The sequence below is a fragment of the Neurospora crassa genome, linkage group IV, assembly GCF_000182925.2.
Source record: "Neurospora crassa OR74A linkage group IV, whole genome shotgun sequence".
NCBI classification, from domain to species: Eukaryota; Fungi; Ascomycota; class Sordariomycetes; order Sordariales; family Sordariaceae; genus Neurospora; species Neurospora crassa.
In genome coordinates, this window is record NC_026504.1 from 2824215 (window position 1) to 2848131 (window position 23917).

At 51.9% G+C, this 23917-nt stretch overlaps 7 protein-coding genes and 1 non-coding gene across 10 annotated transcripts; 4 read left to right on the forward strand and 4 right to left on the reverse strand.

Annotated features, from left to right (window-relative positions):
- On the reverse strand, nt 1-74 carry NCU15165. The gene has a single exon. It is a non-coding gene; the product is annotated as a tRNA-Val (tRNA).
- Nucleotides 75-549: 475 nt separating this feature from the next.
- On the forward strand, nt 550-2551 carry NCU06347 (actin cytoskeleton-regulatory complex protein end-3). Its single transcript, XM_957288.3, has 3 exons — nt 550-1197; nt 1312-1546; nt 1620-2551. Exons 1-3 carry the CDS (start codon nt 961-963, stop codon nt 2336-2338), a joined length of 1191 nt encoding a protein of 396 aa, XP_962381.2. The 5' UTR covers nt 550-960; the 3' UTR covers nt 2339-2551.
- Nucleotides 2552-3165: 614 nt separating this feature from the next.
- Nucleotides 3166-4567, forward strand: NCU06346 (hypothetical protein). Its single transcript, XM_957287.3, has 4 exons — nt 3166-3394; nt 3471-3586; nt 3780-3847; nt 4044-4567. The coding sequence occupies exons 2-4, from the start codon at nt 3502-3504 to the stop codon at nt 4194-4196; spliced, it is 306 nt and encodes a 101-aa protein (XP_962380.1). The 5' UTR covers nt 3166-3394; nt 3471-3501; the 3' UTR covers nt 4197-4567.
- NCU06345 (tyrosyl-DNA phosphodiesterase) lies at nt 4515-7138 on the reverse strand. Its single transcript, XM_957286.3, has 2 exons — nt 6237-7138; nt 4515-6177 (listed from the first exon to the last, which is right to left on the reverse strand). Exons 1-2 carry the CDS (start codon nt 6822-6824, stop codon nt 4780-4782), a joined length of 1986 nt encoding a protein of 661 aa, XP_962379.3. The 5' UTR covers nt 6825-7138; the 3' UTR covers nt 4515-4779.
- A 158-nt stretch (nt 7139-7296) lies between these two features.
- On the forward strand, nt 7297-10956 carry NCU06344 (disulfide isomerase). The gene is made up of 3 exons (XM_957285.3): nt 7297-7899; nt 7969-9817; nt 9891-10956. The coding sequence occupies exons 1-3, from the start codon at nt 7700-7702 to the stop codon at nt 10281-10283; spliced, it is 2442 nt and encodes an 813-aa protein (XP_962378.2). The 5' UTR covers nt 7297-7699; the 3' UTR covers nt 10284-10956.
- Nucleotides 10957-11346: 390 nt separating this feature from the next.
- On the reverse strand, nt 11347-13199 carry NCU06343 (the record flags this gene model as incomplete). Of its 2 annotated transcripts, XM_011395872.1 has the most annotated exons (3): nt 12810-13199; nt 11843-12508; nt 11506-11700 (listed from the first exon to the last, which is right to left on the reverse strand). In XM_011395872.1, the coding sequence occupies exons 2-3, from the start codon at nt 12275-12277 to the stop codon at nt 11506-11508; spliced, it is 630 nt and encodes a 209-aa protein (XP_011394174.1). In that variant the 5' UTR covers nt 12278-12508; nt 12810-13199. The 2 variants fall into 2 exon arrangements, with proteins under 2 accessions (XP_011394175.1, XP_011394174.1); XM_011395873.1 differs by lacking the exon at nt 12810-13199 and having other exon boundaries at nt 11347-11700; nt 11843-12588.
- Nucleotides 13200-14687: 1488 nt separating this feature from the next.
- On the forward strand, nt 14688-18592 carry NCU06342 (phospholipase D). The gene is made up of 10 exons (XM_957283.3): nt 14688-15250; nt 15311-15350; nt 15406-15539; nt 15604-15614; nt 15673-15931; nt 15985-16128; nt 16181-16280; nt 16332-16586; nt 16641-16743; nt 16794-18592. Exons 1-10 carry the CDS (start codon nt 14992-14994, stop codon nt 18423-18425), a joined length of 2937 nt encoding a protein of 978 aa, XP_962376.3. The 5' UTR covers nt 14688-14991; the 3' UTR covers nt 18426-18592.
- Nucleotides 18593-19031: 439 nt separating this feature from the next.
- On the reverse strand, nt 19032-21673 carry NCU06341. Of its 2 annotated transcripts, XM_011395871.1 has the most exons (5): nt 21247-21673; nt 21140-21186; nt 20706-21071; nt 20630-20647; nt 19032-20569 (listed from the first exon to the last, which is right to left on the reverse strand). In XM_011395871.1, exons 3-5 carry the CDS (start codon nt 20920-20922, stop codon nt 19440-19442), a joined length of 1365 nt encoding a protein of 454 aa, XP_011394173.1. In that variant the 5' UTR covers nt 20923-21071; nt 21140-21186; nt 21247-21673; the 3' UTR covers nt 19032-19439. The 2 variants fall into 2 exon arrangements, with proteins under 2 accessions (XP_011394173.1, XP_011394172.1); XM_011395870.1 differs by having other exon boundaries at nt 19038-20569; nt 21140-21673.
- Between the last annotated feature and the right edge of the window lie 2244 nt (nt 21674-23917).

Sequence of the window (23917 nt, forward strand, 5' to 3'; positions counted from 1 at the left end):
TGATCCGACCCAGGCTCGATCTGGGGACCTTCAGTGTGTTAGACTGACGTGATAACCAACTACACCATCGGACCGTTGATGTGAATAAAGGTTTTCTGCGACTTTATGACTCATAAAGTTAGACATGTTTGATGCCATGGCCTGGAGTATTGCTATTCCTTTCAATGCTGGAAGGAATCGGCACCAACTGGTAGCTGAGCTGGTTGCTGTGGTTTACCTAGTGAGCATGTGCGCTTTATCTGTAACCTCTATAACCTGGACCACGCTGGTCGCTCACTGGGAAGAAACACAAACAGTTTGAATCCTCGAGTGCGTGGTTTCGAGTTTATAGCATGGACGTGAAGACGACGAACATCACATCATGCAGTTGACACAAGTTCAACGAGATGCCATTGTTTGGATGAAAAAGGGGCTCAGGGGCAGAGAGAAAGTGGAGACCCATGTACCTCGAAGCTACGGCAAGGCACAACAGCCATGTGCGCACATCGGGCCATCCCCCCGGTCCCGGTCATACTGCGAGGCATCATCCACCGACAACAAGAGACGGAGCTTGGACGTTGCAGCTGCCCTGGGATCCGCCTGACAACTTCCCACTGTAATCACACCGCGCTACGGGGCTGTACACTGGCAACAACCGACCCAACCTGACTTCCTCGAGATAACCTCAAACCCAATCGAACTTCATTTCCATTATCTAACATTGACCCGAGTATCAATCTCCACTTATTTCCGTGACCGTCTCGCTTAATCGAATCGTCAATTGCTCTCATCATTTCCAAGTCGGTCAATCAATCAGCGCTCCCGTCGACGACCGCATTACCACCGGACAGGAACCGGAAGCCGTTGCCCCCGGACTTAGGTTGCCGCTGCGATTCACGGCCCTTCAGCTTGAGAGGTAGCTGCTAGCCAAATTTCCAACCCACTTACACGCATATAATTACTACGAAGCCAACCGCGACAATGCCGCCAAAAATCGAAGCGCAGGAAATCGAGACGTACTGGAACATCTTCTCGGCGCGAACAAATGGCGGCAAGTTCCTGACGGGCGAGCAGGCGGCGCCGGTGCTGAAGAACAGTGGCCTGCGCGATGACCAGCTGGAGCGTGTTTGGGATCTGGCCGATGTGGACAATGACGGAAACCTTGATTTCGAGGAATTTTGTGTTGCGATGAGGGTCATCTTTGACCTTTTGAACGGGGTTCGTCTACCTCCTTCTGTCCTGAAGCTGCGAGCGAGCGAGCGAGCAAGCAAGCAAGCATGGGAGCAGTAATAGCAGCAGTATCAGAGAACTAACAGGGGGAGACGGTAACAGGAATACGCTGATGTCCCGACAACTCTCCCAGACTGGCTTGTCCCCGAATCTAAAGCCCACCTTGTGCAAGCGAACCGCGCGCTAACCGGCAAGGCGCCGAAATTCGAGCAAGTCGAAGATGAAGACGATACCCCCGGCTTGAAGGATGGGTTTGACTGGTACATGAGCCCGGCGGATAAGTCCAAGTACGAGCAAATCTATCAAGAGAACCGAGATATGCGCGGCGAGGTTTCCTGTATGTTTACATCCCTTCCTTTCCCTTCCCTTCCGGTCCCTAACCTCATACTAATCTACCTACCTACCCGCAGTCGCCGCCCTCCAAGACCTCTACGACTCCCTCTCCGTTCCCGACACCGACATCCGCTCGGCCTGGAACCTGGTCAACCCGTCGGCCTCCTCGACCATCAACAAAGATGCCTGCCTCGCCTTCCTGCACATCCTCAACTACCGCCACGAAGGTTTCCGCATCCCGCGCACCGTTCCCGCTTCTCTGCGGGCCTCGTTCGAGCGCAACAAGATCACATACAACGTCAACGACCCGTCGCAGTCGCGCTGGGCCCAAAAGGCCGACGATGAGACCTCTACCGGCCGCAAGGCCAAGTTCGGCGATCAGTACCTGACGCGCCTAGGCCGTTCCTCGTTCAAGACGGCCGGCACCGACTTCTCGTCCGAGCAGACGGACGATCAGTGGGAGGAAGTCAGGCTGAAGAAGCAGCTGGCGGAGCTGGACGAGAAGATGGCCAAGGTTGAGGAGGCGGCGAACCGTCGTAGGGGCGGGAAAAGGGATACAAAGCCGGCACTGGTCAAGAGGGAGCTGGAACAGCTGTTGGATTATAAGCGCAAGGAATTGAGGGACTTGGAGGAGGGTAAGGGGAAGGCGGCGGCTGGTGGGAGCCTGAAGAGCGTGGCGGATGATTTGGCGACGGTTAAGGAGCAGGTGGAAGGGCTGGAGGCGCATTTGAGGAGCAGGCAGGACGTGTTGGAGCAGTTGAAGAGGGAGATTGAGGAGGAGAAGGTTGGGAGGTAAGCTGTTGAGGGTCGGTACAGGGAGATGGGTTGAAGAGGTAGAGAGAGCGGGCTGTGATATTTTGCTGGGTTCCTCGAGGCGAAGACCATGGGCAGTTTGCCAGGACAGGAATGATTTGGGTTCATCGGTTACGTTTCATCTTTCTAAGACAGCATAATCTCTTAATGGCATTCAGTGGAGTAACAACAAGCTGCCTGATGGCGCATATCTTGACTGTGTAATTTTCCCAGGTGCTATGGTATATTACAATGAAAGGTATCATGTTGACTGTGCTTTTCAGGGGAATTTAAGCATCACAATCCACGCGCCTTTGCACTCAGCGCTTGTCTAAGCAACAACATGGTGGCTCTGCTTGTTGCCGCTAGAGGCTGTCGGGAAATGTGAAAGGAGTAGAATAGTTTGACCGTATAGATATCTTTTCGATTTCATCAGCGTGAAGAGGCATCGGAAATCCTAGTTTATGCCATTTCCAGTCTTATTCCACTGGTACCTTGATATACATGTCCTGCCAAATATGCAGGCACAAGCAATATGTTGCTTCGGAGTTGCTGTGGTTGGAACATCTCAAAAGGTACGAATGAATTGCATCTTCACATGGGCCCATCTGGATCATGTAATTACTGGTTTGAGCAGCTGAGTCCACGATAAATAAGCGTAAAGTGAGGCTGTCAGGTTGAAAATGAGTTGAAGAGGGTGTTGTGGATGCTATCGTAGGATCGATGAGTACACTAGTGGGGCAATGACGCTCATGGTCACATGGAAAAGCTTCCAGGGGAAAAAGACCCCTCTCCACCATTCGCTGTTGGACATTCCACAGCGAGTGTTTACCTAACTCCGCACTTTGGAGCCTGGAAGGTACCTACCCCGCCAATCCGGTTCCAGAGTTGCAATTCATCCCATCCTTGGATCCTCAACAAGTCGTGCTGTAGTCTAGGTACAAGGTGAAGGTACTTCGCATACTTAAAAGAACTGCCCTGCCTCAACCCTCAACCTTTTGAATTCTCGTCTCCTTTGCCTCCACATTTCCATCTTCTTCAAGTTCCATATATACCCATCGTACGTACGCGACGCGCAACTTGTATCTGTAACCACGTTCGAGTCTTTAGCTAACCCACAGATACCTCTACCACAGTAAACCAACTCACCCACCCCCAACAATCAAAATGTCTGCCGCTTTCGAGAAGGCCGTTGCCGATTCCAAGAAGCTTACTTCCAAGCCTTCCAACGAGGACCTTCTCGAGATCTATGGTGCGTCGCGTCACGTCCCACCCCACTCCCATATGTATGCTCTTTGCGCTGGCGGCGAACCACGAACCAGCCGAGGGCTATATTACCTACTAGTCTCTCGCGCGCGCAATCGAACAGAGCTGGAGCTCCAACAAAAACTCATGACTACGGGCAAGGCAGCAGTTAACTAACATTCTCTTCCAACCGTTCACAGCTCTCTACAAGGTCGCCACCGGCGCCGACTTCTCCAAGGCTGACAAGCCCGGCATGTTCGACCTGAAGGTTCGTTCCGTTCTGTCTTCCCGCTATTTATACCCCATTTCATCCCACCTCTATTCATCAGGCGTGCGCGCGTGCTCTGGTAGCTGTTGGTCAAATCACGAAACCTCCATTCATCCATGGCCCCTCCATAGCTGTCCCCTTCCTCCGCCCAGACACAGTAGCTAACACATTACCTCTTTTTCTTTACCAATAACAGGGCAAGGCCAAGTACAACGCCTGGCAGAAGGTTGTCGACGATGGCCTCTCGGCCGAGGAGGCCCAGACCAAGTACGTCGCCAAGGTCGAGGAGATGAAGACCCAGTACGGCTACGATGAGAACAAGGCCCCCGAGGCTGTTGGCTCCAACTAAGGAGTTTAGATACCCCGTTGAGCTTATAATATAATGCCCTTTACAAAGACCGAAGAGTGTTCGAGGCCATGTTTGCACGCGGTCTATCTGTATGTGGAGTCTAGTCGGTGATGGGAAGTGGTGAAGGCTCTTGTGGTATGATGGAAGCCGTAGTTGCACAATCACAAGAGACGGATGTCGTGTCGATCTTTGTCTGGACCAAAACACTCAGGAAGATGCTGCTGAGGTCTTGACAACAATGGAAATATCAAGTATCGAGGTACGCAGTTCAAGCCACCTATGTCGTGTATATGTCCAGATCTGCAAACGAGAAATATCCCCGTTTCCTGCGGGTTCAGTTACACTACATTAGAAACGTCTGTAATATCCCGTCTATACAAGACATGACATGATGTGACCGCTTGAGCCGCGTGTGGAATCACATCCACACGAGAGGAAAGCGGAAGGGGTATCAATTACCAAACAGGAAGGCTGTGCCGTCCTATACTGACCACATACTTGTAGGCTCATCAAGAAGTTCATTTCAGGGGCAGATTAACCACCCACATCAATGGACTGATCAGCTGCGTACCATTTCCGCAACTCATCCATGCCGCCAAACCTGCCCCATCCAGTCTGGCTCCAAGTGGTTCGCCGTGGCAACCCAAGGCACTTCTTGCAGCCCGTACCTCTGCAACGGGAGGTTATATGGCATCCGCAATCCTACCACCACCGTCGAAGACTTTTCCTCCTTCTCATCATCTCCCTTACCATCCTTCTCGCCGTTCCTGCTAGTTGACGTAGGACCCTGCTTCTCCCCCAATGAAGACGGTCTATCTTTTTCACTGCCATGAATCGCAGGGGTATCTTTGAGAAAAGTAGGTACCATAACCGCCTTCTGTCCCATTTTGCTGCCACTACTAGTACCATCACTATCCGCAAACAACTCCGGCCACACCAACACGCCAATCTCGTAAGAACAGATATGCACCTGCGGCTCTCCCGCATTGTTCTTGCTCTGCGCGTCGCCCCACGCTTGTTTAGAGAGGTTTGCTGACGTAAGGAGGGCCCAATCAATAGTGTTTTTAGTCTTGTGGTTAGCGAAGCGGATAAAGGTTTTGATGTGGGGGGCGGCGCGGTTGCGGCCTGCTTCGCGGATGGGGGTTGTAGTAGTCGTACCAACTCCATCGGCCGAGTCGTTCGCCCAGTGACAGAACATGGGTCTCAGATATTGGAGCTGCTTGGCTTGTTGAGCTGACTGGATCTTGGTATGGATGGAACCACCGGATGCGTAACCGTCGAGTGACTTCCTGATCTCGTCCGGCGTGGGGAAGATGATCTTGAAGTCTGGCTTGGGCTTCGACGACAATAGGGTTTTGGGGCCTTGGGAACCGCTGAGCGCTTCAAAAAGGGTGTTTTTGAGCCAGTTGTCTGTTGGACCCAGAGTGGCGATGGAGGATATCTGGATTACAACCTCGGGCTTTTCACTGTCATCAACATCACCACCACCTTGAACTCGATCTCCCGCCTGGCGAACGGGAACCGACTTGAGAGTCTCCTTCATTGCGGCCCAGCCCCATCGGGTGGGAAAATCGTCAACGAGGGAGTGCCGTCCTGGGACGCTGGCGATCAGTGAGCCGCGGATTGATGAGAAGTCATACTTGGCGAGTTGGTCAATGAGAGGGTTACAGGCAGCCCGATATGAGCGTAGATAATTCAGAAAGTCTATCTTGAACTTCTCACCGCAGCCGGCCGGTGGTGGGGACCGAGTAGAGGAAGTATTTTGCTGGGCGTCTGGCTTCAAAAGGGGAAGTCGAGGAGATATCCAGGCGGCTTGTGTCATATTACTCCAGTCTCTCGGAATCAGATTTGCCGTGTGGATGATAATCTCCGCCGTATCATCGGCTCGCAGGAGCACCATCATTTTGCTGTGATGGGTTCCAAACGGCTCGGGGAGATAGGCATGATGTGTGGTGATGTTGGGATAGCGAGCGGCGTCAGACTAGTGGGTCGGTCAGGACTGAACGCACAACGGGATGGTGAGTAGCTGTTCTGGCATACCTGTATCTGTAACCTATTGGGATCTTCCTTCTTCCAAAAGCCGTGGATGACGTGAACCTTGATCAGATGGCGGACATCACTATCAAACGCACCCATGAGGAAGTCAATGTCGTGAAGGTAGTTGAATTCCCAACACTCTTTGATGAGGGGGTCACCAAGAAGGCCCTTGAGTGATACGGTATCCATGTTGGAATTTTGTCCCAAGGAGCGAATCGTGGTAAGATGAAAGGGCGACGCGACGACCCTACGATATGAACATGGCTGCTTTTTTGCCTGCTCTTCTGTGGGAAAGGATTCTTCTTCTCCTTTGTCTGGGCTTGTGCGGCGTTTCTTGAGCGGAGGGCTGACAGCACGACTGAGAGATCGTGGTGTTGCCCTGCTAATTCCACCATTCCGAACATCACCGGCTTTACCCAGCTCAGCATCCTGAACTGTCCTTTTTGACGGACGGTTGTTCTCCATGGTGACGGGCAGAGTGGTAGCCAGTTCACGAACAGTCGAGTTAGGTCGCCAACAGTGCACGCTTGGGACTTGACGGATGGGAGGTATGTGGGTGTATCTCAGCAGATTTGTGCAAAGTGTGAACATGAATGAGATGCTGTTACCATAGACTTTGTGGGGTCTTTCATCTTTTCTCTTTCTGAGACCGGGTCTTTGACGTGTTGGAGTTGTTCCGTCCCTTCCCTTCAGCTTACTTCAAGTTAGGTTATCCAGCAGCCCCGGCGCTGTCTGCTAACTTAAGGACGGCACCTTCTCAAAGAGTGGTGGGCCAAGTGGACGACTCGAAGTGTTCAGAGCATATTTATGGCACTGAGCAGTTCGGATTATTTAACCAGGGTGGGAATTCCAAAGTATCAAGTGTTGATATTTCCGTTGAACCCAGACTCTTTGCCAAATTAATCAATGGGTCTCAATGTTGTTGTTGTTGGATGTTGCTTTCAGCCTCCTTGTGGCTTGGCTCTCTCCCCTCCACAACGCTGGATCCACTTATCTGTCTTGGCTGAAATCGTTCTAGCCCCCTGGGGCGGGCCCTGAGAGGCCAGGGGCCAGCACGGCCGGCCGCCATTGCCCGCCTTCGATCGCCTCCTGAATCCCTTTGGTCCCCTGGTCCCCCGTCGCCTGAAGCAAGTAGCGGGTTGAGGTGGAATTGTTGTCCCATGCCGCCAGCAGACAAACACCGCCTGCGCTTCTCCGACTATCATTCTCAAAGGCGGTTTCGTCTCTCATCTTTTGGTTGTTGACTGTGAACACGACGACCCACGACCAGTGCACCATAATTCCCACCATCGACGACCACCCCGTCGCGATCGAGCCGGACAGCACGAATTGGGTTCGATTTAGGTTCTAAAGGTGTTTCTTCCACCCCGGCGGTGCTGGCTCGCTCTTCGATGCAGTGTGCGACAATCAGGCCCCGACATTGTTAAACATCACCACTTATCGCTTTCCCACACCTGGCCACGACCATGAGGTGGCTTCCCCTATTCCTGGGCGCGGCCCGTCTGGCCGTTGCCGCATCAACAACGACAGAAACAGAAACAGAGGACGAAGTGAAAGTGTACACCAAGTTCAACGATGTACCGGTACCACCACTCATCGAACTCACCCCCGACAACTGGGAGAAGGAATCCAAAGCCAGCAAATGGCTGATGGTTAAGCACTACAGGTATTTGATCATTTATTAAGACTCTGGTAAGCATGCGACCGCGTTAGCTGACACCACGCACCTGCACAGCCCTTACTGCCCTCACTGCATTGACTTTGCTCCTACATACCAAACATTATACGAGTTCTACTACACATCGAAGCCCGTCGGGGACGAGAACGCGAATTTTACCACCTTCTACGACTTCCGCTTCGGCACCATCAACTGCGTAGCGTACTACGATCTCTGCAGCGCACACAAGGCATCTTCCTACCCAACTACCACCCTCTACAAGAATGGCGAACAGGTTGCGGCTCTCAAGGGCGTCAAGTCCATGCCTGTTCTGAGTGAGATAGTTGAGAAGGCCTTGGAAGCGACCAAGCCCGGATCAAGACCCGCGAAGCTCGAGCTTCCTAAGCCCGGCGAAATAGTTGCTCCCGGCTACGTTCCCAAGGTCGCCGCCCCCCAAGATACCAAGGAAACATCCAACGTTGATATCGCCAAGGATGTGCCCAAGGTCGATCTTGTCAAGGACTCTGCCACGGTCGAACAACCTGTTAAAGATACCTTCATCACCGGAAATGACGAGTACTTGATGCCCACTCCCAAGACCGAGGATAAGGCCACGGAAAAGGTTGTGGATAAGGTTGTGGATAAGGCGGCGGACAAAGCCACGGAAACCAAGGCAACGGAAACTAAGGCCGTAGAGTCTAAGGCCGCCTCTAAGGCCGACCCTTCTACCGAGGCCACGGCCAAGATCGAGAAGGCCAAGGGCAAGGAGGAAGAGGAGAAGAAGAAGTCTACGTCTCCTGCTTACTACGAGGCCCCCGCTGTTGCTGCCGCTGCCGCCGCGTCTATCAAGGGCAACAAGCCCAAGACTACTCCTAACCCCAATGGCATCTCCCAGCCCCTGACTGCCGAGAGCTTCCAGAGCCAGGTCACCATGACCCAGGAGCCTTGGTTCATCAAGTTTTACGCCCCTTGGTGCCATCACTGCCAAGCCATGGCCGCCAACTGGGCTCAGGTTGCTCGCGAGATGAAGGGCCGCCTCAACATTGGCGAGGTCAACTGCGAGCAGGAGGCCCGTCTCTGCAAGGACGTCCGTGTCACCGGTTACCCCACCATCCAGTTCTTCCGGGGAGGCGAGCGTGTCGAGTACACTGGCCTCCGTGGTCTCGGTGACTTTCTCGCGTATGCTGAGAAGGCCATTGACATCTCTAAAGGTGTACAGGACGTCGATGCCGCTTCCTTCAAGGCTCTTGAGGAGAAGGAGGAGGTCATCTTTGTTTACTTCTACGATCATGCCACCACCACCGAGGACTTTCTCGCCCTTGAGCGTCTTCCTCTCAGCCTTATCGGCCGTGCCAAGCTCGTTAAGACCCGCGACCCCGAACTGTACGATCGCTTCAAGATTACCACCTGGCCCCGCCTGCTCGTCTCTCGCGAAGGCCGCCCCACCTACTATCAGCCCCTCACGCCCAATGAGATGCGCGGCACTCGCCAGGTTCTTAACTGGATGAAGTCCGTTTGGCTACCCATTGTTCCCGAGATGACCGCCTCCAACGCCCGCGAGATCATGGATGGCAAGATTGTTGTCCTCGGACTCCTTAACAGAGACGACGAAGAGTCCTTCAACGGTGCCATCCGCGAGATGAAGTCGGCCGCCAGCGAGTGGATGGACAAGCAGATTCAGCTCTTCCAGCTGGAAAGGCAGGAGCTTCGTAATGCTAAACAGCTGCGCATCGAGGAGGCTGAGGACCGCAATGACCAGCGTGCTTTGCGCAACGCCAAGAACATCCGCATCAACATGGACAGGGCAGACAGGAAGGAGATCACCTTTGCTTGGGTTGATGGCGTTTTCTGGCAGAGATGGATCAGGACCACCTACGGTATTGATGTCAAGGACACTGGTGACCGGATCATCATCAACGACGAGGATGTAAGTATTCAATCTCTCACTTCACAGCGTTTAGGCACTTGTTGAACGCTTGCTAACCTACTTTTCCAACCAGAACCGTCGCTACTGGGATCAAACAACCACCGGCAACCCTATCGTTCCCAGCCGCACGTCCATCCTCGAGACCATCACCAAGATCTCCCAGAATCCTCTCAACATCAAGCCCAAGCTCACCATCTCCGCCTTCGAGAAGCTTTTCTTCGACATTCGTATGACCTTCTCGGAGCATCCTTACCTTTCCATGGGCTGCATTCTCGGCATCGCCTTCGGTTGCCTCTCGTGGTTCCGCAACAGCGCTCGCGCTCAGAGGAGGGCCGGTCACGGTACGCACTTCAAGCTGGAGGAGGGCGGCATTGGTGCTCCCAGCGAGAAGGGCAGCACCGGCGGCTTCATTCAGAGCGTATTTGGCGGCAGCGGTGGAAGCAGCAATGGACCCAAGGCTGATTGATATACAGTTGTGGGCTCAGGGCTGTTGCGTTGGTTTATACTTCGTCAGGAAAATGATCTGGATTTTACATATGCGCACGGGGTGGGTGGGGTTTTTGAGCACTGCAAGTTGTAGTTAATGACTGATGGTTGTGTGTGAAGAAAGGGTAGGAGGTTCCAAATGAGGATGGAGCGAGGGATTTGTGTATATTTGCGATGGGAGGGAGGATAGACGGAATAGTCCGCGGACAGAGCATCACCGGACGGGAGGCTTTTGGCTTATTAAAAGGAAAACCCGAACTGACAGCCTTCTTGCCTGGGTATTGGTCTTGATATCACTACACTCATCTTATTGTTTTCTTTATATCTTCCTCCTTGGCCACGCCTTTTCTTTTATATATCCCCTCACACCATGTTAGCTGTGAGGTTCTCCTCATTATCCCTGGAACCGCACTTGGCGTAAAATAGAGTTGACTTGTAGGATATTTAGGGAATTTGCTCAGAACATGAGAAGTGAAGAGACGTTGTTTGGCCCTTGGCCCGCCGTTTTGGGAGGTTGACAGTTTGTTGGCTGGGAGCTGGCCGCGACAAGTGGCCGTATACGTAATCCTGCTAAATATTTCGGTTGAGATCATGAGGACAACGACGTGAGTACTGGTAGCATCCTATAGATACAACTACTGTCCCTGTTTTATTCTGTGAAAGTGTACAGGGAGATTAAAATCGGCATTTTCTTCTCCTAACCCCAGCGCTTGTGTCTGCCTTTTCCCAACCCCAATCAACCATAATTCAACAAGTAGCCCAGACAAGCAAAGCATACATTGTCAGAGGAAAGTTAAAAAAAAAAAAAAAAAAAAAAAAAAAAAAAAAAAAAAAGAGAAAAAAACAAGAAAGAAAGAAAAGGAAGTTGCCTTCCGATGGCATGAAAAGCGCGGGCTTCATCTTTTTCTTAGTCTAGAACAGCCAATACCAAAGTCCAAACCAAACCGAAGCCCAAAATCCGAACCGAAACCAAAACCAAAACCCATACCTGTAAGCAGAACCAAACAAAGTCAAGAAGGAAAGAGAAAACAAGAACGTCCAGAGTATGAATAGGAAAGCAATTGCATGAATGGAAAAAAAACAAAAAGACTGGAAAGTAACGAGTGAGGGAAGAGAAAGAGGTGAGTCAAAGTGTTTTCAGCAGTCCACGGAACCCCCCACCACCAAGTTAGTCTCTCATTACTTACTCTCCCAAGACTCTCCTAGGACGAGTTAGAAGAAGAACCAGATGGCGGCTGCGAAAACGCGAGAAGATCCTTGTAGAAAAACGTTTCGCTCTTCTTGAGGCTGCCTTGAGGAACGACGGCTTTGCTGAACTGGGGCACTTGGCCAAACTCGATGTAGCCAAACTTTTTGAAGGCGGCTTCGGCGGGGGAGTTTGTTTCGGTGTTGACACGCTGTTTTTTTTTTAATGTCGTCTTCCTGTTAGCTTTTTTTGTTTCCTTCTTTCCAATTTCAAAAAAGCTGAGAGGGGGGAGAGTGTCAAAATAATCCCAAACCAAAAAAAAAAAAAAAAAAAAAAAAAAAAAAAAAACTCACCAACAAAGTCCTCCCCCTCCTGGCAGCCTCATACTCCAACGCATCCACCAACGCCTTGGCGCCCCCCTGCCTCCGATATTTCTGATTCACCAACAAGGTATCGATCTTGCCCCTAAACGAACCCGTCTCCGTGTCGCTTAGCTTGAGCATTGCCAGTCCTCGTAGGTCGTTGCCCACCGGCTTGCTGCCGGGAGGAGTCTCGGGGAGGAGCAGGACGATGACGCGCGTGCCCTGGTTGGACTCGGCGATTCGCTCCCTCCACCATCCCAGAAGCTTGCCGTTTTCGAGAGGAGGCAAGAAGGGCCCGATCATCCGGTCCATGGTCATGCACGAGGCGTGCAGGGCGGCGATCCATGGGACGAGGTGGCCGTGTTGGTCGGGGGAGAAGACGTAGGTCATTGAGGGAGAGGTGGGGAGGAGCGTTGGGTGGTCCATTTTGAGTGTGGGTTGACTCAAAAATTGAGATTGAGAGTGAAGATATGTTGAGGTTACGCTTGGCTGAGGATGGTGATGTTTGGTAACGATACGTTATGGTAGCGATTCAGAGATGTAGCAGCTCTTTGTCGAGATCATATCCTTGTGTTGAGGCGAAATCCACAAGGACCAAGTTGGCCGTCCGTCTGGTTCTGACTCAAGAAGGGGATGTCGCGGGCGAGAAGAACTGTACTTGAGCCGGTCAGCTTTCTAGTGTAAAAAATGCAATAGCCGAACTGAGAAGGAGAAGGAAAATGTCTCAACGGAAAAATGTGGGAGGGTGGAAAAAAATTGGTGTGAGGATATGGGTGACGATCGGGGGTTAAATGGTGATTCAAATGAACTCATGAGTGATATACCACTCCGGATCGTGAGGTTGTCAGTGATGAATTGCTGACCTTGGCCTCAAACAGGAAATATTGTACGCCAACCTCAGGGTTTCCATGCTTCAAGGTGTGTGCATTTTCCTCCTCATCTTCCTCCTCCTTCTTACCTCGGGTCTGGGGAGGGAATATACCCGGTGTGCGCAGACGGTGATAGCGGTTGTATCCAGATCGGGAGCTTGACCGGACAGACGGGAGAGACCCAAAAAGTCACGCTTCCCCGTTCCGAATTCCAAAGGGTTGAAGCGAGTGGTGTGGGTGGGTGGAAGGGTGGAAGGGTGATGGGGGTGCAGTAGACTGAGTGACCGAGGTGGTGATGGTGGTTTGAGAAATTCAGGAACAGTGATCACACACGAAGAAGAAAAGTGCCAAGATCTCAAACTACTTTACCTGTTTGAGACGCAGCGTCAATGCCAGAACCTGGAATTTTAGAAACCTTGAGAGTCCAAGGTCTGTTCCAAGGTTCACAAATGGAAATTTGGTAGTGTACCTGATGTTTCTGGTCTGCACGATCTCAGGAACGGGACAAATCTCAAAAGTGATGATGATAGTGGGGAACCGGTTGTTGTACTGTACCTGCGCCTACAATACATACAGGAGCTGCAAAGGACTGATCATTTTTCCGTCACAGCGGCAGCGGCAGCATGGAAGCCCGGGCCAGGTACGCCTTCACGGGCATGTGGGGAGGGGCTGATCACATACGTTACGTATCTTTACGCGTTTCAAGTCGGAATTACAACTTCAATCTTCAATGTTTCTATCACGTTATCACGTTACTGTATGGACGACCGGAGAGTAGGAGGACCAAACGGCGGTGCTCCCATCCTGCCCCCCACGGATTTCGGGCAGCTAGTCAAAGCTCGGGCTTCAAGAGGCAGTCACCTACGCCACAGCACGTTCTGTTAGTGCCCCAGGGAGGTCTTTCTTTCCACTTTCGGTCTCGTAAGATTTCAGGCTGCCATGACTTTTAACCGTTCTCACCCACCACTCGTATGTGCGGGATGTTCTGTGAATACGATTGGCAGAAAGAACATCCAACTTGAGTCTCAGTACCACTTCGAAACTCTATCACGGCATTCACTTTCACTCGGATCGTGCTGTCCCTCTGCACTACTCTTGTGGCTCCTTCGTCTTCTGAGCTTCCATCGACGTGTCAGCCCATCCTAGGGAACCTTTGTATTCTGAACCCACGAAAACTACGATAATGCCCAACTCATCGACATTCATGGCCATTTCTGGTCCTCATCCGCGAAGCTCAAGGGTAGCCACGTTTCTGACCCCGGAACAGTGTGTCGACCTCGGCAGAGAACTTTTTTTTTTTTCCCTTTCCAAAGGCGGGGTGCGAGGTCCCAAAGGCGAAGGGGACAACGAGCAACGAACACCCTGATCTACACTGCCGACTGCCGGACGGTACAACCTTCAAAGCCGGGACTGTCCTTGAAGCGACCGCCTTAGGAACGCTGTCGCCAAATGTCTCTTGAGAAACACCATGTCCCGCCTAAATACTTACTGACGGGTATGAAAAAACAGGTACACCGCAATGCATCTCGTCGTCATCACCACATGGCCTTTCGGGGCTTTTATTCGCTGACATCGTGCCTACCTGAAAACAACCAATGAAGAAAGAAGGCATTCGAACGATCACGATGCAGTCTTCCCCTTTTAGGGAGATGGGATGATGGATCCAAACTCCATCCCATCAGCCCTACCAATGCCTGTGGTCCACTCTGGCACCGCCCTGGGATTTCTCGGTTCGCTTGCCTCTTGGCTGGCTGGAAACAGTAGCGCTGAGGATTTGTGTAGTGTACACTACGTAGCCCGCCGTCGTAAACACTGCTTCGCCTCAGCTTCTAATTGGTCTCTCAGAGCAACAGCCAGAGTGCCCACCAACAGTCCCCGCCCCTTGGGTGGCTGGCCATTGAACAAACATTCGAAAGCTCTCGTATCATACCGCGACGTGCCCAATCATCGTAAAGTGTCCGTTTCATCTTCAGCTCCCTGACACACGCAGCTCAGTGCTTAGTGTCCACCCTGTGGCCCTGCCCCTGATTCAGCTCTTTTGCCCGTGACTGCGACGGACCTCTTCAGTCTTCTGCCCTCACTCAACTAATTCTCTTGTGTAACGACGTCTCACACAAACAGCCACCGTCTTAAAAGCCAGGCGCCTGCGTCTAGATACGACAGCTTCGATATTTGCCAGAGTGCGCCCCGCACTTACACCATCATCTTTCAACTCCCGACCATCAGGAGCACCCATCATCACTCACGTGCTCGCTCAACGACATCTCCACCATGGGCTTTCTGCGTGATAAGCTCAAGCAGAAGCTTGAAGAGGTTACAGCAGGTGTAGAGAGTCTGCTCCATGAAGACGATACCCCTAGCGCTTCCGCCAACGCTCAGCAAGCCGGAGATGATGAAGTCCCCGAGACCTCCTATCCTTCCCAGTATGGAGCCAACCGCTTCGGATCCTTCGCACCTGAATCCTCAGGCGATGTGAAGTGGTACGTCGATGGGGCCTCCTATTTCTATGCCGTCTCCATCGCTCTTGAACGTAAGCCACATTTTCCACATGTGCCACGTTGGTCACTTCATCTGCTAATTACTCTCACAGAGGCCCAGGAGAGCATCTACATTCTTGATTGGTGGCTGAGGTATGCCCTTATGATTTCTTGTGCTAGTTGAACCTCTGACTGAATATTTGGATAGCCCCGAGTTGTATCTGCGCCGCCCCCCTGCAAAGAACCAGCAGTACCGGCTTGACCGGATGCTGCGCAACGCTGCAGAGCGCGGTGTAAAAGTCCACATTATTGTGTACAAGGAGGTCGAACAGGCTTTGACTCGTAAGTCCTCTGTCCGCTGAAACGGTTCTTGATGGGCTTTCACGGCTAACTGACATTACAACAGTCGATTCTCGGGTATGTTACTGCATCGATGTAATTGCATGGCCAGGAACTAACCATGGATCACCTTTAGCACACAAGGAAAGCTTTGGAAGGTCTTCACGAGAACATCCAGGTCTTTAGACATCCTGATCATATCCCAAGGGGTAGAGATGTCATCGCCGAATTCCGGTCCAAGATACAGATGGGCACATTCAGCTTGGCTAAGCTCCCGCAGGAGACCTTGACCGCATTGTACGGTACAAAGGATGACGTGACCCTATTCTGGGCCCACCATGAGAAGCTGTGCGTTGTCGATAGGAAGCTCGCATTCATGGGAGGTTTGGATATGTGTAGGTCTTTCTTCGACGCTATTTTCGAATGAAGTGCGCTAACTATCCGACAGGCTTTGGAAGATGGGACACAAACAGTCACCCAATCGCCGATGCCCATCCCAGCAACCTCAACGACATTATTTTCCCCGGTCAGGACTACAACAATGCTCGTGTATACGACTTTGAGGATGTTAGTAACTGGGAGAACAACAAGCGTAAGTTTCACATAACTGGTACTGCAGGTGTTTAGACTAACAGATGACCCAGTTGACCGCACGAAGCACTCCAGAATGGGTTGGTCTGATATCAGCATCAGTCTGCAAGGCCACATTGTTGATAACCTAGTTGATCACTTCGTCGACCGCTGGTCAGTCTAACTTTGTCTTCCAGTGACGACGATCTTGCTAACGACTTCTAGGGCCTTCATCTGGAACGAAAAGTACAAGGAAAAGGATCCCGGAAAGTATGCCCTTATCAGTGCCGACGCTCCAAGCCGCGACCGTGGATATGGAGACAACGCTCCCTATCCTGAGGCTGATAATTACGAAACCCCTTTCCATTTCCGCCAGCATGCCCGCCGTTTCTTGGGAGATACCGACGACGTGGACCATGACAATCGCAGCCGCTCGGGCGAGCATTCGAGACGTGGCATGAAGGTTCAACTGGTGCGAAGGTAATTTTGATCATTCTTCCCTCCGTAATGTTCTGTAGCGTCTGACAAGGATAGTTGCTCCAAATGGTCCGCTGGTCATGACACGGAAGCCTCCATTGCCGAAGCGTACATCGAGATCATCACCAACGCCAAGCACTTCATCTACATCGAGAACCAGGTAAGTCGGGTAATATCCTCGTTGACTCGCGTGGTACTAATCCGTGCTAGTTCTTTATTACCGCTACATCCAACGCTCAGAAGCCTGTTGAAAATAAGATCGGCAAGGCTATCGTTGACCGTATCATCCGGGCCCATCGCGAGGGCGAGAAGTTTATCATTTTCGTGACGATGCCTGCCGTCCCTGCTTTCGCTGGCGATCTCAAGTCCGACGGCGCCCTCGGCACTCGTGCTATCATGGAGTACCAATACTTCAGCATCAACAGAGGTGGCAACAGCATCATGGAATGTCTGCAGAGGGCGGGCATTGAGAACCCGTCGGATTACATCCGATTCTACAACCTGCGCAACTACGACCGTATCAACACTAGTGAGGCTATGGCTCAAGCTACCAAGGATGCTGGAGTAAGCTACGAAGGGGCTCGTCGGGATTACGATGATAAATTCGGGCGTGCCATTGATGATGAACGGAACCAATATGAGAGCAGCCGCGATCCGTATGAGAGAAACAGGGGTGATGACGGCTACGGAAGGGGCAGATACGAGGGTGATAGGGGTTATGAGGGCGGAAGAGGTGGCTACGAAGGCGGAAGAGGTGGCTACGAAGGCGGCTACGACGGCAGCAGACCCGAGAGCGACGAGTATGATGTCCAGGGCGGATATGGCGACCGGTACGACGGTGGCCGTGATGACGACCGGTACGGTGGCAGGCAGAGCGGCTATGGAGGCGGATACCGTGACGAGGACTACCGTCAAAGCAGTCGCTACGAAGACGGCTACGAAGGCGGCTACGGAGGAAGCGAAGGCGGCGGACGCCAATACAGCCAATATGAGCGCTACCAGGAAGCCGCCAGCAAGATCACCGACAACACGTGGGACACCATCTCCTCCTGCTACATGCTCAACGGTCCCGAGGTGGACAGCGTCCCCTGGAACGGCTCGCCCGAATCCGAGATTGACGCCTTCGTCTGCGAAGAGCTCTACGTCCACTCCAAGGTTCTCATCGCCGACGACCGCGTCGTCATCTGCGGCTCCGCCAACCTCAACGACCGCTCGCAATTGGGCGACCACGACTCGGAAATCGCCGTCATCATCCAGGACAAGAACCGCGTGGAGAGTTCCATGAACGGCGAACCCTACCAAGCCTCCGCCTTCGCCGCTTCGCTGCGTCGCTACCTCTTCCGTAAGCACCTCGGCTTGCTCCCCGACCAGCGCTGGGACGCCGCCAACAACAACTGGACCCCCGTCAACCAGCACTCCGTCAACGAGTACGACTGGGGCTCGGACGCCGATCGCCTTGTCGAGGACCCCCTCGCTGACGACTTCTTGGCCATGTGGTACAAGACGGCGAAAGCAAATACCAAGATCTTCCGCAAGGTGTTCCATGCTGTGCCTGATGATACGGTGCGCACGTGGGAGGACTATGAACAATTCTTTAGCGAAAAGTTCGTGTTGCCCGGAACGGAGGCTAAAGAGGCTGAAGAAGGTTACGAGAAGGGCAAGGTTGATTATGGACATGTGGTCAAGGATGAGTTCCCTGGTGGCGTGGAGGAGGTTAAGGAGTGGTTGGGTAGAGTCCGCGGAACGCTCGTGGAGATGCCGTTGAACTTTTTGATTGATGTGAAGGATTTGGCTAAGGAGGGGTTGTCGTTTAACGAGTTGACGAATACGCTTTATACCTAAGGTGGTTGGAGGGGTGATGGGGAATGGGGATGGCCCCTTGGACACACTAGGGCAGGGATTGTGGCTACCTAGGTATAGGGAAAATGTATGGATGAATGATGAGGTAGAGATCATGAGTTGAATACAATGTTTGCAGTGGTTTACAAATAATTGAGTTATAACTGAAGTGCGAGTGCCTGGTTTCTCAATGGACGCCGCCATATGTGACAAAGTACATATTGATGACGATATGTATGAAACTCTATGCCTGGTGGAAAAGGGGAATGGACGGAAAAGGGGGAGGAGAAATATCCCGCCCGTAAGAGTAAATGTGGTTATTGACGTGGAAAGAGCAGGGAACACAGTGATGACTGTAAATATACATCGATTGTCAGCACCACTCCCGCAACCAGTTAATTCCTTGTTGCGAACAACCTGGAACATGAACAAATGATGTAATTCTCTACGCAGTGCTCCTGCTTTTCAAAATACATATCTACTTGTAACAGCAGCGAGTACTTCGTCACAAAACCAGAACTCATACCGGTCTAAAATTGAGACGTGGACAGATATCTGTTATGGCACATATGATTGTCAGTAATTAGGACGAAAGAGAACGTGGGTAATGTGAAGGCCACTGTTATCGTATATCAAAGTGAAATTGGAATTGCCTGAAATCAGGGCGTCCAGTCTTATGTACATGCTAAGCAAACATCCATGACATATATGCCAAGACCCGTACCATCCCAAGCCCAGTTCAGCGTCTACCTTGGTCAGATTCAACCTATTACAGGTTCGCTTTGCCCGTGTTGAAAAAGCAATAAATGCAGTGCACGCTCGCTCACTGGTGTAGAACACACCATGATCCGTTCCTAAACGCCATGCCGTTTCCTTTAATGTAGCCGTAGTCATTAATAGATCCTTTCCCTGCCTTGCTCCCTTTTCTTTTTGTCCTTCAATATTGGTATCATGTTCCTACCTACTTTGAATCTGCATTGTAATCGTACCAACCTTCAGGCTCATTAATGCCAATCATTAAGCCGTCTCCGCAGCAGGAGTGACTTCTCCATCGCTGTCAGAGTGTTGACCTGTGTTATCATCGCCCCCCACATTCCTCGACCTATCTCTTTTAACCTGGAAGCACTGGATCGCTCCAATCACGGCAACAAACATGCTTCCATACCAAGCCAAGGCAGTGCAGTCCATCTTTCTTCCCACCGAGTACAGATAGCCGGCCACAGGCGGGGCGATCATCCGGCATGCTGCACCCGCACTGGCAGCGAGCCCGTTCACTTTGCCCAGAACAGAAAAACTAGGGGTGGCCTCCTTGATGAGGATCAGGAGGAGAGGGTAGAGGAGGATGGAAAAGAAGTTACGAACCACAAGACAGAAGTAAATGGCCGGGTAAAGGAGCCTCTCCGGAATGAAAAGCAGCGTCGGCATGATAACGTAGATGATGGGGTGTAATACCGTGACCAGAATGAAGAGTCTGTAAACACCGAGCCTCTCAGCCATCAAAGGAAAGATGACGGCTTGCATGAAAAGGGCAATGACACCCTGAACAGCCATGATCATGCCGACTGATTGAAGGGAGAGTCCTAGGCCTCCAGGGGAGTAGAAGGGGCTCAGAACCTTGAAGATACCAAACGACTGGCTGGTAGGAACCCTGTCGTCTTCGAAGAAAATGGGAAGGAGGTGGTCAAACGTCATCGAGTGATACGTAAAGATCGACAGGGAGACGATGACTGCCATGATCTTCTTGGAAAAGACGTTGTAACTCGGCTGCCTCTCGATAGTCTTCAGTGCAAGGCTGGCATTCTGAATGTCCCGAGCCCGCATGGTGCCGTAGTTCTCATCACGAAGGTCGACAGCGGGGCGCTTCATCGCATCGGAGGTCTCGATCAAGGGTGTGTTCTCGGAAAGGAACGTATCGTCGGGAAGCAGGACGCGGGGTTGCATGTCGGGATGCGTCTCCTCGAGGAGAAAGTAACCAAGCACGATGCTCATAAAAAGCATGCCGGCGCAGATAAGGTTGGGTAACAGGTACGGGAATCGGTCGAACAAGGAGCCCTTGGGGAACATGTTTGGGAAGGAATCGTGGGGGTCAGCAAAGGTACCGCCAATAGCGGGACCAATGATGGTGCCGATGCTCCAAACAAAAGGCACTGTTTTACATGTCAGCAACACCGCAAATAAAATCGTATAATTTTTCGTTGACGACGTACTGATGGAATATGCCTTGGCTGTTTTTGTTCTGTTAGCGAAGATCGTGAAGCCTTGGGGAGGGCAGGCAAGACATACGCTCATGTTCTGGCTTTGTGACTAGCTCGCCAACCATGGTCTGGATCACACCGATATTGCCGTTAAGGAGCCCGCCTATGGCACGACCGAGCACAGCGACCCAAAGGTTGGTTGCGAATCCAACCATGATCATGCTGAACATAGTGCCGACACATCCTAGAAGCAAAACGGGTTTCCGGCCAACTCTGTCGGACAGACCTCCCCAGTACATGCCCATCGAGGCCTCGGCTAGGGCGAAGGACGAGATGAGAAGGCCGGCGTAGAATGAGGCATCATCTTCGTTTCCGATGTGTAGTCGTTTGATGAAAGCCCAGGCATAGGGAAAAATGGAGGTGAGTGCGATCGGTTCGGCGAGACGGACGATTGCTGAGAGGAACAAGAGGTCAGCTTGCTGAACAAATACAGTCAGTGGGCTTCGGTCCGGGATGGCTCACCAAGGAGGAATAGCTGGACGGCTGGGAACTTGTCCGGGTCGCGATGGCTTGTACATGTTAGGGTCATTGTTTTACAGAAAGTCTGAGGTCTTACGACTGTCCAATACCTCCTCAAGGAAGAAGCAATACCAGGTGCAAAGAGCAAGAAGGAGGATGAAGACGGCTTCAATTTCAAAATGACTGAGAGAAGGATGGACAGCGGGAGGGTGACGACGGGGCAATGCAGTGGTCGGTTAAGGTACCCAGTATTCTGTCGAGGTCTTCTTGTGAACGAGCTGCCACGGCCCAGGAAAGGGTGATAGATTCGTAGCAGACGAGTTAGGAACGAACACAGATGTGAGAGGTCTAGACGGGAGTCAGGACAAGTTTATTAGGGCTCATAACAGTATGGAAGATATTTCGTCCAGTCACCGCATGTATATGTTGAGGTATGAGTGGATGCCACCAGGTGCTACGATGTGAGAGAAAAAAAAAAAAAAACTGACGTTCGGGGGAAAAAAAGCAAAAGGGAAGAAAAAAAATCATAGACCCGGCTGGGCTCGCAGGGAAGTCGCGAACAGCATGGGTTGCGCATTGATATCAGAAGAATGGCGGGGAATGGGACGGTTTGGAAAGATACGGAAACCATCGAAGAAGAAAGGGTCTTTCTGGCCAATCCGCTTGCGAGTGCTTCCAGAACCGGCCAAGGTTCCAGGGCCGGGGCCGCTCTCAGGGTTCGCATTCCGGCTGCATTCCAACGACATGGTTCCACGACCAGAAACGTTACCGTGACAGTGCGTACCGTACATACATATCACTGCAGTTTGTCCGACACATCGCCGTGCCAATGGTATCCTGTCATCCTGTTTCCGAGCCACTTCTGGTCCTGATAAGTCCACGACGGGAGCCGGTTGCCGCGAATCCTCTGGAAAACAACATTCCCTAGAACACATGCTCGAGGAGGGAGGACGGCAGCATGTACACTAGACGCAGTAACGCAAAGTAACGAGGGACGCCGTGCACGATAAACGAGAAGAGAGGTCGAGGGTGGTGGTCAGGTCTGGAGCCAGGTGCAGCCACGCACAACCACGGAAGCTGGAAGGGTTCCCCGGCACATCGCGGCGCATATTTGCTCGCGCCAACAATCACTGATTGCTGGGTATGCTGCTCATGCTAATGGAGGGGAACTCTGCCCGAGTCGGATCCTTCCTTTAAACGACAGTTCCGTCCGGCTTTGTTTCCAGGGCAGTTGAGTGCAACGCAAGACGGTCTAAATCGGTTGATAGGCTGACAGCCCTGACCGCTGGGCCCCAGACTTTGATCGCTCGCGTAGTAATCGGTACCTCGGACCGTCCGTACCAGAACTGCCATGATGATGATTATGAAACTGGGGAACGGACTCGAAAACTTTGAGATTCAGTTCTGCCACTGGCACTCCCCGCGCTGGGGAAAACGAGCTTGGGTTCATTGCCCAGCACATTGGGGTTGTTCCTTCTTCTGTGTTTGCTGCTCGAGAATTGAAATCGTGCAAGTGCGACTGCATAATGGGCAGGGGTGGCAATGCAGCTGCGGCCAATCATAGTGTGCATGGGGCTTACAAGAATTGAAATTGATGCAGTGGGTGCCCACTTAATTGGTCCAGATCGTCGATTTTCGTTGATCATGGATTGTTCGCATTGGTGGGAGCTACAATGATAACCTTCCAACGTTTCCTCCTCCACCTCGAGCAGAAAGACCAAGACGGGCATCTCGCTGCTTCTGCCTTTCCGTCAATATTTCCACAGCTCATGGATGCGCAACCTCTGATGCCGCCCGTCCTTCAACCACCTTCTTCAAGTCCATTCCGTTACGTCAACGACCATGCTCAAACCCCTAGAGGTATGGACTGTGCGGCTTTGGAGAGCGGAAGTGCCAAACTCCGAAGATTGTTCCAGCCCTTCGCCGGCGTCTAGCGGTGAAACCAGACACAACAAGTGGAAAGTGCTGGTTGATGTCTCGTAGTGAGACTAATGACCGTTACACGCACATGATCATCATATGCAGCATCGAGGCCGACCCCGGAAAAGCGTTTCTAAGGCTCTCGCCCCTCCCGCATCGTTTTTTATCTTACACTAGCTTCAGCTACTACATAGGTACCCGGTCCTAGGATTCTAGATGACAATCTAGGCCGGCACTGTGTTTCATTCGAGCCATCTCCGTCACCTGGAACGTATTTTACCATCTCTTCGGCGTCAACTCTACATCCCCGTTTTATATATTTTCCGAGTCTGCTCATAGACCATCATGTCCTCACATGCTCTCACTGTCAGATCGCCAGTTTTTTCTTGCTCCGCCGTTATCATCATCTCGCAGGACAAAGAACGACAACTCATCGATCCGATACATTGCAAGCTATCAATGTCAAAATTTCTTCAATAAAGAGCGAGAAGCTTATCATGTTGCATGCCTGCAATCCCCTCTTCGTCGGCATGGTCATGGTTGCACTCGGCATTTTCCATTATTTCACTCGTCGGTAAACACCAGGTACGGATATACACATAGTATACACTAGTACATACCTACCTATACACAGTAGTGTTGCCGCCTGCAGAGTCTGGTTTGGCTGCTGCAATGCACCCACCCTGATGCGGCTTGCGTGTACCCGGCCGGATCTTCCAGGGCGATGTCACTTTGCAAATACCCGGTCACCCGCCCTGGCCTGCTCTCGGAGTTACATAGCCCATCAATACCATGTTCTCCTTTTTGCTGACCCTTGTTCATGAACTGAAGATGCAACCACGGATGGATGATAACTCGACC

Coding starts and splice junctions, on each gene's coding strand:
- NCU06347 (XM_957288.3), top strand. CDS start 961: ATGCCGCCAAAAATCGAAGCGCAGGAAATCGAGACGTACTGGAACATC. Junction 1,198..1,311: donor TCTTTGACCTTTTGAACGGG/GTTCGTCTACCT, acceptor AGACGGTAACAG/GAATACGCTGATGTCCCGAC. Junction 1,547..1,619: donor TATGCGCGGCGAGGTTTCCT/GTATGTTTACAT, acceptor ACCTACCCGCAG/TCGCCGCCCTCCAAGACCTC.
- NCU06346 (XM_957287.3), top strand. CDS start 3,502: ATGTCTGCCGCTTTCGAGAAGGCCGTTGCCGATTCCAAGAAGCTTACT. Junction 3,587..3,779: donor GGACCTTCTCGAGATCTATG/GTGCGTCGCGTC, acceptor AACCGTTCACAG/CTCTCTACAAGGTCGCCACC. Junction 3,848..4,043: donor CCGGCATGTTCGACCTGAAG/GTTCGTTCCGTT, acceptor TACCAATAACAG/GGCAAGGCCAAGTACAACGC.
- NCU06345 (XM_957286.3), bottom strand. CDS start 6,824: ATGTTCACACTTTGCACAAATCTGCTGAGATACACCCACATACCTCCC. Junction 6,178..6,236: donor CCAATAGGTTACAGATACAG/GTATGCCAGAAC, acceptor CCGACCCACTAG/TCTGACGCCGCTCGCTATCC.
- NCU06344 (XM_957285.3), top strand. CDS start 7,700: ATGAGGTGGCTTCCCCTATTCCTGGGCGCGGCCCGTCTGGCCGTTGCC. Junction 7,900..7,968: donor CTGATGGTTAAGCACTACAG/GTATTTGATCAT, acceptor GCACCTGCACAG/CCCTTACTGCCCTCACTGCA. Junction 9,818..9,890: donor TCATCATCAACGACGAGGAT/GTAAGTATTCAA, acceptor TTTTCCAACCAG/AACCGTCGCTACTGGGATCA.
- NCU06342 (XM_957283.3), top strand. CDS start 14,992: ATGGGCTTTCTGCGTGATAAGCTCAAGCAGAAGCTTGAAGAGGTTACA. Junction 15,251..15,310: donor CGTCTCCATCGCTCTTGAAC/GTAAGCCACATT, acceptor TTACTCTCACAG/AGGCCCAGGAGAGCATCTAC. Junction 15,932..15,984: donor CATGGGAGGTTTGGATATGT/GTAGGTCTTTCT, acceptor ACTATCCGACAG/GCTTTGGAAGATGGGACACA.
- NCU06341 (XM_011395870.1), bottom strand. CDS start 21,206: ATGACCCTAACATGTACAAGCCATCGCGACCCGGACAAGTTCCCAGCC. Junction 21,072..21,139: donor CGTCCAGCTATTCCTCCTTG/GTGAGCCATCCC, acceptor TGTTCCTCTCAG/CAATCGTCCGTCTCGCCGAA.